At 46.6% G+C, this 13,362-nt stretch overlaps 1 protein-coding gene across 20 annotated transcripts in view; it reads left to right on the top strand.

The window, feature by feature from the left end:
* CACNA1B (calcium voltage-gated channel subunit alpha1 B) overlaps positions 1-13,362 on the top strand; it is a 317,979-nt gene that overhangs the window by 153,395 nt on the left and 151,222 nt on the right. For all 20 annotated transcript variants that reach the window (XM_069872974.1, XM_069872988.1, XM_069872975.1 and 17 more), the window contains one exon: positions 6,509-6,624. In XM_069872974.1, the coding sequence (XP_069729075.1) occupies positions 6,509-6,624 (116 nt within the window). The remainder of the gene's footprint in view (positions 1-6,508; positions 6,625-13,362) is intronic.

A 13,362-nucleotide genomic window follows, 5' to 3' on the forward strand; every position in this document is an offset into this window, starting at 1 on the left:
CTCTTCTCCAGGAAGATGAAAGACAGAGATATGAACCTGCAGAACAAATTCTTCCCCTGGAGCAAAGAATCTGCTTTACTTCAAATGTGGGGATGCTGATGTGGTTGATGAATGAAATGTTAGGAATATTAACTGGGTCAGACCCTGGTGAAGCAAGCCACGAGGGGCTTTGTGGGACTGCTTGCATGGGTAGCAGACTCGATCATGCAAGCATTGCAGGACCTGGGGAATGGCAGGAGCACAAGGAAGGTTGGCTCAGCAGGTGCCTGCTACATTAATGTAACTGGCTTTACCCAGGCATTGAGGATTTGGTTGGATTAGGACAAGGTGGCAAGCCCCAGCACCTTTAATAGACTTGAGAGGGAAAGGAAAAATTAACTGAAAGCTCTTTCTCTATTTCCTTCTCACAGTTGATTAACCAAGATGAATGGTAGGAAATGGACTTCTACCCTTAAAGCGCAATTGTTTCTGCTTGCATGTGGATGGTCTCAGGATGCTGGGAAGCTTGGAGGTGTGTGATATCCCTGTGCTTAGAAGTTACCCTAACGCACTCTGGAAGATTTCTTAAGTGATGTACAGCCCCTGAGCAAGCAGTTGCATCCTTCCAAGAGCACAAGAGATTTGGTTTTACTAAGAAATGGAAATAGTATTGCATTCCTTTTACCCCTCCTATCATCCAGCATGTTCAGATGTTCAGGGTGCTACAAGTGCACACTCTTATCTCTGCAGTCCCTTTGCAGCCTCCTGTAGAAAATAACCTCAGTGTTGCTCTTGCTGAAAGCTTTCTGAAAGTTAGGTGGATAATTGCCACCGAGTTTCTTCTGAGGTTCCCTTTTTGCTGATTGTAAAAGTGGTACACTGAAACAGAGAGGAGACTTTTAAGTCATCACCTCTCCTCATCCAGGCAGCCCTCGAGTAACACAACACAACAATTTTGTACTGTTGCTAGTCTTCCAGTATGTTTCCACAGTGATGTTGCTTGGATTTGCATGTCAGGCAGCCAAAGGAGTTGCTGTTTTCCCCCTTCTACCTCCAGCTTGTCCCTCTCTGCTCCTGAGTGATGTGGGCTGCTTAACAGGCTGCTGACAAGTATCAAATCTGTTTGTGGGCTCTGCTCCACGTTCAAGCAACAAAGCTTACAAATTAAGCCTCCTGTCTTGGCCAATGTTGTTTCTCCACCTGGAGAATTCATTTTGGCCTGTGAGTAACTCAGTCAAACATCTGCAGTCCTGGCTGGTTCCTTTGCCAGCAGCTCACCCACTTGAGTTATCTGGCTCCCCTCCATCCTTCAGGGCTGTGTTCCTTCAAGCAGGACTAAGTCCCTAGATGTCATATGCCATCCAGGCTCAACTTAACTTATCCCTTTAACACACTTGGACTGGAGATGAAGCCAATCCTAAAACTGATTTTTTTTTTTCTTTTAGATTTTTAATTCTGAAAGTTCTTGGCAGCTACTTTCCAGGAGTCCCTGGTGCAGTCCTTGTGAGATCTGAAAGTTAGCCTGTCCTGTGAGTCCAGGCTGAGAGAGTTTGTGTTGTTCAGTCTGGAGAAGAGAAGGCTGTGGGGAGACCTTAGAGCAGCTTCCAGTACTGAAAGGGGCTCCAGGAAAGCTGGGGAGGGGCTCTTGTTCAGGGAGTGCAGGGAGAGGATGAGAGGGAACGTTTTTCAGTTGAAAGAGGGGAGACTGAGATGAGATCTTAGGAAGAAATATTTTCCTGTGCAGGTGGGGAGGCCCTGGCCCAGGTTGCCCAGAGCAGTGGTGGCTGCCCCATCCCTGGAGGGGTTCAGGGCCAGGTTGGATGGGGCTTGGAGCAACCGGATGCAGTGGGAGGTGTCCCTGCCCATGGTTGGGGATGGGACTGGGGGGGTTTAAGGTCACTTCCAACCCAAACCATCCTGATTGTGTCTGTGCTTCTTTCTGCTCGCTCTGATCCGTGCTTTAGATTCAGTAGATGAAGACTGTGCTCCCATTTTAAGATCTGAGGTTTCATGAGATCATGCTTTAACTCAGTAGTATTATTCTGAATGAGGAACTAATTACCTCTTGTTATTATGAATTGCTAATCATCAGCACTATTAGTGGTAGCAGTGACAGTGACGCTATATTGTCTCTCTCTGCCACTTCCCTGTGAGTGGGAAGCATCTCTGTCTGCTTTCTAAGCAGAAAACCTGAATTGCAGTGGTTTAATGGTGTGATCAGTCTTGCAGCAGGCCTGCTGTCACAGGTGGGCCATGAAACCCAAGAGCAGGAGGCTTATTACATGATGCTCCATCTCAGCTCTTTGCTGTCATATAAAAAAAGTTATCAGAGTCTCAGGGGATGAAGGTTGTGACTTTTTTATTTTTTATCCCGCATGGATAAAATGCTTGTAAGAATTTCATTGGTTTATAATCTTTTACTGACCCTGGTTGTTACTCATTTGTTAGCCTCGGCTCTTTTGTGGCTGGGGGGTGTGCTCTTGAATTTCCCTGAAGTGGCTATTCCAGTGCATATTTACACTGAGATTTATTTTAGTCTTCCACCCAGCAAGGTGATAAGTAACAATCATCTGTTTTCCTGGTGACTTTAAGCACCGATCACTCTTGAGAAGAAAAATGTACCACACAGAGCTTGGATGGCATGTGGTTTGCATGATAAATGCCCTTTCTTTGATTTCTGTTTGTTCCTGCTGTCTCTATAGAATCACTTACTCGCAACTGTCATGTTGTAACTAGAATACATTGTAGTTATCTACCCAGGCGAGCCCAGCTTCCTCTGAAGCAGTGTCTCCTGTTCTGTGCTGTGTGTAGGCTTTCATAGGATCATAGAATGGTTTGGTTTGGAAGATAAGTTCCATCTCATCCAGTCCTACTCCCTGCCATGGGCAGGGACACCTCCCACTGGATCCAGTTGCTCCCAGCCCCATCCAACCTGGCCTTGAACCCCTCCAGGGATGGGGCAGCCACCACTGCTCTGGGCAACCTGGGCCAGGGCCTCCCCACCTGCACAGGAAAATATTTCTTCATAAGATCTCATCTCAATCTCCCCTCTTTCAGCTGAAAAGCATTCTCCCTCATCCTATCACTGCACTAAACTCCCTTAATTCCTCTTAATGTCTATCTGGACAGTGCTGAAAGTTGAATATTTTGGAGAGATTTAGGGGCACGTGTTGGATAATGAGGGCAAACGATGAGAAAGGATGAATGTTATTACTCATTCTGCATTCAAAGTGTGGAGGACAGGCTATGAAGAAAGTCCTGGAGGCAAAGTTGGGCAGGAGGCAGTGTATTTCCTGCTTGACTTTCCTTTCTGGTGATTTGGGAGATTTTTGCAAGTCATTGGCATAGATAGCATAGATGCCGAATAAAACAGCAAACTTAATTATTGTGACCAAACATTCCCATGGGACTTTCTGTGTTTTCATTTAGAACCAGCTGAAAAACTTCAGCAGAAATACTTTTAGATAAATTATGGCATTTCACTATATTTTTCCCCATTTTTTAGAATATGTTCTGAAATTTTGTGATAAAACTCTCAAACAAATTTGGGGATTTTTCTCGTTTCTGTAAATGAGGAATATTTCAGTTCCTGGATGGTGATGAGTATAGTGGAAGAGACACACATGCTTTTATTAATACATTTCATAAAGAAAACTGCAGTCTCTTGACAAGTTCCAGCTTCATAAAACCTCTCTCCTATCTCGCAGAGATAGGTGAAAGAGCAAGTGATGGATTCTTCCACCAGGAAGACCATACATCACCACTCTCCAGTCTTCAGCCTGGATGGCTTTGCCACAGCTCTGTAGCACTCAGAAGGTATTCAATGACCAGAGACCCAAGGTATCGTGCTCTTTTGGTAGTTCCCTCCCCAGCTTCTACAGCAGTGTCAAACCTACTGGCACCAATGAACAGGAGGGTGCAAGAGACTTTCACCTCAGCAACGTTCCTCACTAGTGTCTTGCAAGTGTGTTTGACTCTGAAGAAGCTAATGAAAGTTTGCAACTTAACACAGTTTTCCCCTCATTTTCTTACATGTTTAAAGTTGAGATAAAAGGGACAAATCCTGAGTAGCTTTTACTTTCCTTAGGCCAGATAGGAGCTGGCAGAGAATGAAAGGCTTTACAAGGGAAGTTCTCCAATGCCTGCTCCTGAGGGACAAGGGAGTGGTGCCATGGCTCATCTGCTGTCTTTCCTGCCTTCTGTGGTCCCATCCTTTGCGAAACTCCCCGCTGGGTGTTGCCTCCTACTTCCAATCTGACGTAGACCGGCTCTGGGAAATCTGCAGTGATACAAGCCTGTAATACAGGAATCATAGAATAGTTTGGGTTGGATGGGACCTTAAATATCATCCAGTTCCAACCCCACCTGCCATGGGCAGGGACCCCTCCCACTGGATCAGGCTGCCCAAGGCCCATCCAACCTGGCCTTGAACACCTCCAGGGATGGGGCAGCCACAGCTTCCCTGAGACACCTGTTCTGGTGCCTCACCATTCTCATTGTGAGGAAATTCCTCCTTTTCTCTGGTCTAAATCTGCCCCTCTCCAGTTTCTAGCCATTGGCCCTCGTCCTATTGCTACAAGCCTTTATAAACGGTCGCTCCCCAGCTCTCTTGTAGGCCCTTCAGATACTGGAAGATTGCTATAAGGACTCCTTGGAGCCTTCTCTTCCCCAGGCTGAACAAGCCTGACCCTCTCAGCCTGTCCCCGTATGGGAGGTGCTCCAGCCCTTGGATTATCTTTGTAGTCCTCCTCTGGACCTGTTCCAACAGCTCCATCTCCTTCTTATGTTGAGGATTCCAGAACTGGACAGGGTACTCTAGATGAGGTCACACAAGAGAGGAAAAGAGGGTCAGAATCCCCTCCCTCACCCTGCTGACCACGCTTCTTTAGATGCAGCCCAGGGTATGGTTGGCCTTCTGGGCTGCGAGGAATCATCCCCCCTCCAAGTCAGGCAGTTTAAATGCATGTTGTCATCTTGTGCTGTCTGATCTCATTCCTCCCCCTCCAGGGAGAAACGAAAACTGAGAGGAGGTCCGTGGCCCCAACCAGCAGGCACTGAACCAGAAATGAGGATATTAAAAAGGAAGAAGAAACCGGTGATCCAGCTGTCTTGTGCAGGATCCTGAATTACCTGGCAGACACATGCTGAATGCCAAGGAGGAGCTGCTAGTCCAGAGCGATGTGTTGGCTTTCTCTGTTTCAAGGATGGGGTCATGGGCTGTGCTGTCAAGTGGGGGACAGGAAAGGGGAGTCAGGAGACTGGAATGTGCTGCTGAAATGAAGATAACTCCTCAGCTGAAGCAGCTGTCACATCAGTGGCTGGTACCGTTGTGTGTTGCAGTGCTGAGCCAAGTTTTCCAGGCAGTCCCTTCTCCCTGGGTTAGCCAGTCCTGCCAAATGAAGCAAAAGTGTCAGTGTGGATAGTGAATGGGAGATTAGGTGAGATTTTCATCAAGAAGAGTGGTTAACTGTGGTTTTGATACAATTAACAGTTAACTGAAGTTTTGAAGGACACAGCAGAGTTAACATGTCAAATGGGAGAACGAGTGAACTGCTGGTATACACGAGGGACAAAAAGCCCGATCCCACATTTAACTATATAGATGGAGCTATCGTGGGAGTCACTCCAGTGTGTGTTCAAAGCAAGGGCTTGTACGAGCTGGTTCAGAGCTCCATAAATGGTAGATGTGCACATACATCCCCACGTGGGTCATCAAGAACTTTCCAGAGGTGATATGAATTATCTTGGAGAAAGTCCCAGCATGGGTGTCTTGGGGTGGTGGCTGTGCCATTGCCTCAGCATCATTTCAAATTTGGCAGTAGGATGTACTTGGACTAGATTTTTGCCGTGGTTGGATGAACCTTGCTTTCTGACTCCCCTGTACAGTCCTGTTCAACGATTTGATATCAAGATACTTGCTTTCTGTGTGATTTTAGCAAATAGCGGGATTGTTGTTACCCTCAACCCAGAGCGTCTGGACTATTTCACCTTCACTCCAGAGTCCCCATCCTGTCTTGTAGCTCTGATTTGTCTTGTGTTTTTCAAAGTCAGTTTAAGCCTGGAGAACTCAGAGGAAGGCTAAGATTTCTATCTTTCAGGATAGATGGCTTGTGTACCTGTGACATAATATTGTGCTTCTTGAGGAAATTCTGCTGGGGGGCGAGTGATGCAGAGGGGTGGAGGACAGTTTTTAGTGCTGGGGGTGGTGACTCTATTGCATGAGTGTACAGGTGTATATGGCTGTGCATCAGGATCTAATTGTAATGGATATGGTAATGCCCTGGAACAAAAGTGCGTGCATCTGGCAGTTTGCCATCCTCTTTTGGGATGACAGAGGCAGAGAAAGAACTGAGCTGCAATCAAAGTAATAGTTTGTTGGACAACATGTATCGTGCTGTGGTTTCCACTTACTACTGCTGTCATTGACTACACAGGCTTTGTGGATATGAACTGGAAGATGAAAGAGGGGCTGCATGTTTTCCCTGACCGCTTGTGACGTGTTCTTTCTCATTCTTCTCTCTCTCTGTAGTGAATTTGCCAAAGAACGTGAAAGGGTTGAAAATCGTCGAGCTTTCCTGAAGCTCCGTAGGCAGCAGCAAATTGAACGGGAACTCAATGGGTACTTGGAGTGGATCTTCAAAGCAGGTAAGGCAAGAGACCTCCTGGTCTTGGTTTAATGTATTTTGTGACAAGTAAAGTCTGGACAAGGGCCCAGAAGCAGTCTGTGGTGGTGTTGGCCATCGAGGTAGCCAAGGCTGTCTCGTGCCCAGCCAGCACTTGTTTTACTTGAGTTTGTTTCTGAGCAGTCACACTGAAGTCACGGCAAAAGATCTCAGCTTGGTTAAGCAAAACTAAAGGAGCTGGGACAACTTTATTGCTGAGATCAAAGCAATTGTCTTAATACAGTATAATATAAAAAGTGATACAGTGCCCAAAATCTCCACAGTGGGGAAACTGTTCCCTTGTACGAATCATTTATATTTTATTTACTTTCCACCACAGCTGTTTTATAAGCCTCTCCTGCTGCAGTGGTAAAATACACTGGAGCATCATTTTTATGAGCTATAGAGATCACTTGCATGAAACTCACCCCAGCACGTATTAACATTGCTTTATAACTGTTACAACTGAACGTTGTGCTTTGTTGCAAGCCTTGAGCAACTTTAACAAGGACCCAAAGACACTAATTTTACAAAAAAACAGCATGCTTTTCTGTTCCTTTTTATTGGACAGTAAAGATAACCGATAACCTTTCTGTGTTATAGATTATATATTGACATAACCACAGCGTAATTCATTCACACAGCATCAAGAAAAGTTCTGGGGCTAATTTGCTTCCTTGCTTGCTGTTCTGAGAAGCTGAAATAGCAAAGTAATGTGAAAATGCCTTTTGAAACAGTAACAGGGAGAAAAATAAATGGCGGGTTCTTAAACAGATTTTTAGGTGCCTTTTTAAGCAGGTCAGCTTCATCCTGGCCTTTTGCAAATGGGGAAACTGAGGTCCAACGTTATATAGAGTCATAGAACAGTTTGGGTTGGAAGGGACCTTAAAGCCCACACAGTTCCATCCCGCCCATCCCCCACCATGGGCAGGGACACCTCCCACTGGATCAGGGGCTCCAAGCCCCATCCAACCTGGCCTTGAACACCTCCAGGGATGAGGCAGCCACCACTTCCCAGGCAACCTGGGCCAGGGCCTCCCCACCCTCACAGGAAAACATTCTTCCTAAGATTGCATCTCAATCTCCCCTCTTTCAGCTGAAATTTAGTGACTTGCCTGATGTCTGCTGATAGGCTGGTGCCAGAACTGGCACTCTGGTGCTCCTAAACCATGGGCTTGCACCACGCTTAAAGCCTGAATGTCGTTTCTTGTTTTGAATTCCCTGCTGATGCTAGAGGCCTGATGCACTGAAATGTGCTTGTGCAAGCAAGTAACTCTACTGTCATGATAACTCATTGCAGCATTGCACATGCATAAGCTGTGCACATGCCAGGGCCAGAGTATCTCGGTGCTGTTCTGTACATAGATTACATCTTCCATTTTTTATACACAACCGGTGTGCCAGTATTTGAAAGAGGTTTTTCACCTGGCTTCTGCTGCTTTGCCTCTGCTCTCTCCTCTGTCACGCTCGACCAGCCTGTGTGCCCAGGGGAGTGGGGTTCTGCTCTGGGAGCACTGGGGATGTTGGTTTGGGTTCCTCGACAGAAGGCAGGAGTCAGGGTAGGAGTCTTGACAGCCTGACATGAGAGGAAAAAAGACAGAAGCATTGAAATGCAAAACAGGAAGAAGCAGCAGCAGTTTACTAGGTGGCTTGAACCCATAATTTCCCCTAGCACTATATAGAGTGACAACTGAATGCCTGGTATTGACAGATTTTTATTCACTGTGACTACGCAACAGCAACTGTCCTCAATTAAGGAACCACACTTCATTCTGTGGTTCTGTAGGATTCAGAAAAAGAATCATTCCATCTGTAATTTGTCTTCCCATTTGTTTATAGCTTTTGTGTTAACTCAAATTCAAATCAGTTTATCCAGTGGCTGGTGCAGAGTGCACTGTGGTTCTCTCTTGACTCTATTGCTATCTTGCTTTTAAGGCTCTCTTGGGGTCCTGGTCTCTAAATCATGCTCTCCTCATCACTAAAATAAAGATGAGATTTCCCTTGCAGGGATATAGGTTGCTACATTTCATAGAAGCATGGAATGGTTTGGATTGGAAGGGACCTTAAACCCCAGTTTAAGGGGGTTCCAGTTCTACACCCTGCCATGGGCAGTGACACCTCCCAGTGGGGCTTGGAGCAAGTGGTTCCATCCAGCCTGGCCTCAAACACCTCCAGGGATGGGGCAGCAACAACTGCTCTGGGAAACCTATGCCAGGGCCTCCCCACTCTCACAGGAAAATATTTCTTCCAGAGATCCCATCTCAGTCTCCCCTCTTTCAGCTTAAAATCATTCCCCCTTGTTACTCCTTGTCCTATTTCATTTTGGTGACTGTTCTGCAGGGGAGAGCCATGCAGAGGTCGTTAGCTGAACTGGTCGGAAAGTTGAGATGGAGAAGTTAAAAAACATACAGTTAATCTTTGCTCCAACTTTGCATCCCTGTGGGAATGGCTGGCTATTCTATTTCTGTGTTGCCAGTGCTGAATAAATGTCATATACAGAATGCTACTGCTGTAAAATATCTATTTTCTCATTTTGTCTAATAACACAAGATCCAGCAGGTTTTCTAGAACAGGCAAGTGAATGCAAATTAGCTGAGTCAGGGAATAAGAAAAATATCTGTAAGGCATTGTTGAAAATACAATAGGAGTATCAAAAGAAAGCTTCCTAGTGCAGTTGAATAGTAGCAATAATAAAAACCAACTTAACAGTGTTAGTGTTGCCCAGAGAGGTGATGGCTGCCCCATCCCTGGAGGTGTTCAAAGCCAGGTTGGATGTGGCTTTGAGCAACCTGATCCACTGGGAGGTGTCCCTGCCCAGGGCAGGGGGTGGAACTGGCTGAGTCGCTTCTAAACCAAACCATTCTATGAATACAAAGGTAGTATGAAGGCTGACCAGATGAGAGAACTAAGTGTTTAGAGTTCAGGCACGAGATTTGGGACTGTGCCGTTGATTGGAATTTCCCATTTCTGTTTTAGGGGCTAAGATTTACATTAGGAAATAGTAATGAATTTCAAACTAGATAATCAGCTTTCCTTGTCCAGGACTCTGTTGGGGATGTTAGCCAAGGCAAAGCAACCTGCCTAGGTCAGTGGAGGAAAATGGACAGGGAGGCCGGTGGCTGGCAGTCCAGCCTGGACCAGAAATCTCTCGTAACAGCTCTAGACTGTGACATGTAATCATAGAATCATTGAATCACTAGGTTGGAAAGGACCCACTGGATCATCACGTCCAACCATTCCCATCAATCACTAAACCATGTCCCTGAGCACCTCATCCACCCGTCCCTTAAACACCTCCAGGGAAGGTGACTCAATCACCTCCCTAGGCAGCCTCTGCCAGTGCCCAATGACCCTTTCTGTGAAAATTTTTTTCCTAGTGTCAAGCCTGAACATCTCCTGGTGGATCTTGAGACCATTCCCTCCTGTCCTGTCCCCTGTCACTTGGGAGAAGAGCCCAGCTCCCTCCTCTCCACAACCTCCTGTCAGGCAGTTGGAGAGAGCAATGAGGTCTCCCCTCAGCCTCCTCTTCTCCAGGCTAAACACCCCCAGCTCTCTCAGCCGTTCCTCATAAGGCCTGTTCTCTAGCCCCCTCACCAGCTTCGTTGCTCTTCTCTGGACTCGCTCCAGAGCCTCAACATCCTTCTTGTGGTGAGGGGCCCAGAACTGAACACAGGATTCGAGCAGCGGTCTCACCAGTGCCGAGTCCAGAGGGAGAAGAACCTCCCTGGACCTGCTGGCCACGCTGTTTCTGATCCAAGCCAAGATGCCATTGGCCTTCTTGGCCACCTGGGCCACTGCTGGCTCCTGTTCAGTCGCTGTCAACCAACAACCCCAGGTCCTTCTCCTCCGGGCAGCTTTCTAGACAGACTTCTAGCCTGTAGCTGCACAGGGTTGTTGTGCCCCAAGTGCAGGACCCGGCATCTGGCCTTGTTAAACCTCCTGCCATTGGTCTCAGCCCAGCGGTCCAGCCTTCAGATCCCTCTGCAGAGCCTCCCGACCCTCCAGCAGATCCATGCTTCCACCCAGCTTAGTGTCATCTGCAAACTAAACTTGCTAAGGGTGCACTCGATGCCTTCATCCAGGTCATTGATAAAGACATTGAACAGGGCTGGACCCAGCACCGAGCCCCGGGGAACCCCACTTGTCACTGGCCTCCAGCTGGAGTTAACTCCATTTCCCACCACTCTCTGGGCCCTCCATCCAACCAGTTTTCCACCCAGGAGAGTGTGCGCCTGTCCAGGCCAGAGGTGACAGTTTCCGAAGCAGAATGCTGTGAGAAACTGTGTCAAAGGCTTTACTGAAGTCCAGGAAGATATATCCACAGCCTTTCCCTCATCCAGTAGTTGACTCACTTTATCATAGAAGGCGATCAGGTTAGTTTGGCAAGACCTGCTTTTCATGAACCCATGTTGACTGGGCCTGATCACCCGGTTCTCTTGCATGTGCTTCATGATAGCACTCAAGATCACCTGCTCCATGACTCTCCCTGGCACTGAAGTCAGACTGACAGGCCTGTGGTTTCCTGGGTCCTCCCTGCGACCCTTCTTGTAGATGGGCACAACACCAGCCAGCCTCCAGTCCAGTGGAACTTCCCCAGTCTTCCAGGACTGTTGGAAGATGATGGAAAGGGGTTTGGCAAGTACATCTGTCAGCTCCTTTAATACTCTTGGGTGGATCCCATCTGGCCCCTTAGACTTGTGGGTGAGCTGTTTGCATAAAAGAAAAAGCAAAAGCTCTTGGTATTCTGCTGTAATGCAACTTTGAAGGACTTTGTTATCTGTTTTTAAATCCTTCTAGCATCTTTGACCTCACTGAATCTTGTAGCAAGGAGTTCCACATGTGAACAGTTCATTTCATTATAAAAATCAAACCAACCCACCAAACAGCATACAGGGTTTTGAGCACCCTGATCCCAGTGGGAGGTGTCCCTGCCAATGGCAGGGGTGTGGAACTGGGTGGGCTATAAGGTCCCTTCCAACCCAATCCATTCCATGCTTCTATGATTTTAATCTTGAAGAATAAAATCATGAGGAAATTCTTTAAAGGACAGACTCTTCCTAATAGCAGAAGTCATGTGAGGTGTAAAAAGCCATGCTTTGTGCTATGTTGCTCCTCTAGACACAAGACAACAGTTCTCTTCCCCCAAAACCTTTTCTTCAGTTCAACCAATATCAAATCAAGTGCTGTAGTTGGTGAGCAAACCCTGCCGTGTTCCACCCACCGCATGCTGGGATGGGCTCTGCTTTTTGTTTCATGTTTTCATTGGGCTCTGTGCAAAGGCAGCTGTGAGTCGATTTGAAATCGTGCCTTTTAGAGGAATTAAAAAGTGGTGAAGCCCAGCAATGTAATCCATGCAAATGACTGCCACTGCTGCTTTCTCCATTAAACTCCTCAAAACTGTAGCAACTATTAGGCTGTCATGCAGCATTTCCAGTGGAGAACTAGAAACTCTGTGCCCAGAGTAAAGCGCTTATAAGCCCACAAATATTCTTTTGAAGATGTTTCTCTTATCTTACAAGGACATACATCATTTTGAAAACCCTTTACTTGGAGACTGGGAGTCTTTCAGTTCAGAGCTAATCAAGTTGCATGCCTTTTGCATTTTAATTCTGTCCAAGTCCATCTTTTTCACACAGTACTGCTTCTGAGTGTTGTTTCTCTCCTGCAGTAAGTAGGGCTTTGCAAGTGGGTTTAACCTCACTGTAATTTGAATGCCGTTCCTAGATACAACAAAGCTTTACAAACCTCAGTTTTCAGGTTTCTGTAGAAGAAAATGAGCAACAAACCACCTTACTGCTTTGAAAGGACGCCTACATCAATGAAAAAGGGCAGAAATGTGTGTGAGGTGGCAAGGAAGGATAATTGCCAGAAAGACAAATTAGAGTTCCCTGGGAGAGCGTGATGGCTTCTTCCAAGGGATGCATTTTTATTTGATTTTTCTGTTTAACAACACTGAAGATTCAACGGTTAAATTCAGTTGGTCTTCATTTTTTCTAAGATCTGCCACCTGTTGAACTTGTATTATTTCCTGTAATTCATCCTTCTTTCAAGCACACAATGTCCTGTTTCCCCATGCCAAAGAGAAGGTGCACCATGTTTCTCTGCTGCTTTGCCTGTGCTGCTCAGCTTGCCAGTTCCTCAGTATGAGGTTTGCCTTTGTTTCCAGTCCTGCAAACATCCTGTGTGTTGTCAGTTCTTAATTACCAGCAATTATTCTCACTGCTGACATACTTCTGACTCTGATAGCCTAGTGAACCCCCTGTGCTTTTCTTTGGAGGCTAGAAGTGAATGACTGGACTGGATGACATTGGAGGTCTTTTCCAACCCTTTACAATTCTATGATTGCAAGTTGCTGGTTTGATACTGTCTCTTGAATATCTGTTGGAATGGGTCCAGAGGAGGCTACAAAGATGATCAGAGGGCTGGAGCACCTCCCATATGAGGACAGGTTGAGAGAGTTGGGGTTGTTCAGCCTGAAGAAGGGAAGGCTCCAAGGAGAGCTTATAGTGACTTTCCAGTACCTGAAGGGGCTACAACAAAGCTGGGAAAGGACTGTTTACAAAGGCTTGGAGTGATAGGATGAGGGGCAATAGGTATAAACCAGAGAGAGGCAGATTTAGACTGGACAAAATGAAGAAGCTTTTCACCATGAGAGTGGTGAGGCACTGGAACAGGTTTCCCAGGGAAGCTTCTGCTGCCCTGTCCCTGGAGGTGTTCAAGG

The sequence above is a fragment of the Phaenicophaeus curvirostris genome, chromosome 20 (assembly GCF_032191515.1).
Source record: "Phaenicophaeus curvirostris isolate KB17595 chromosome 20, BPBGC_Pcur_1.0, whole genome shotgun sequence".
NCBI classification, from domain to species: Eukaryota; Metazoa; Chordata; class Aves; order Cuculiformes; family Cuculidae; genus Phaenicophaeus; species Phaenicophaeus curvirostris.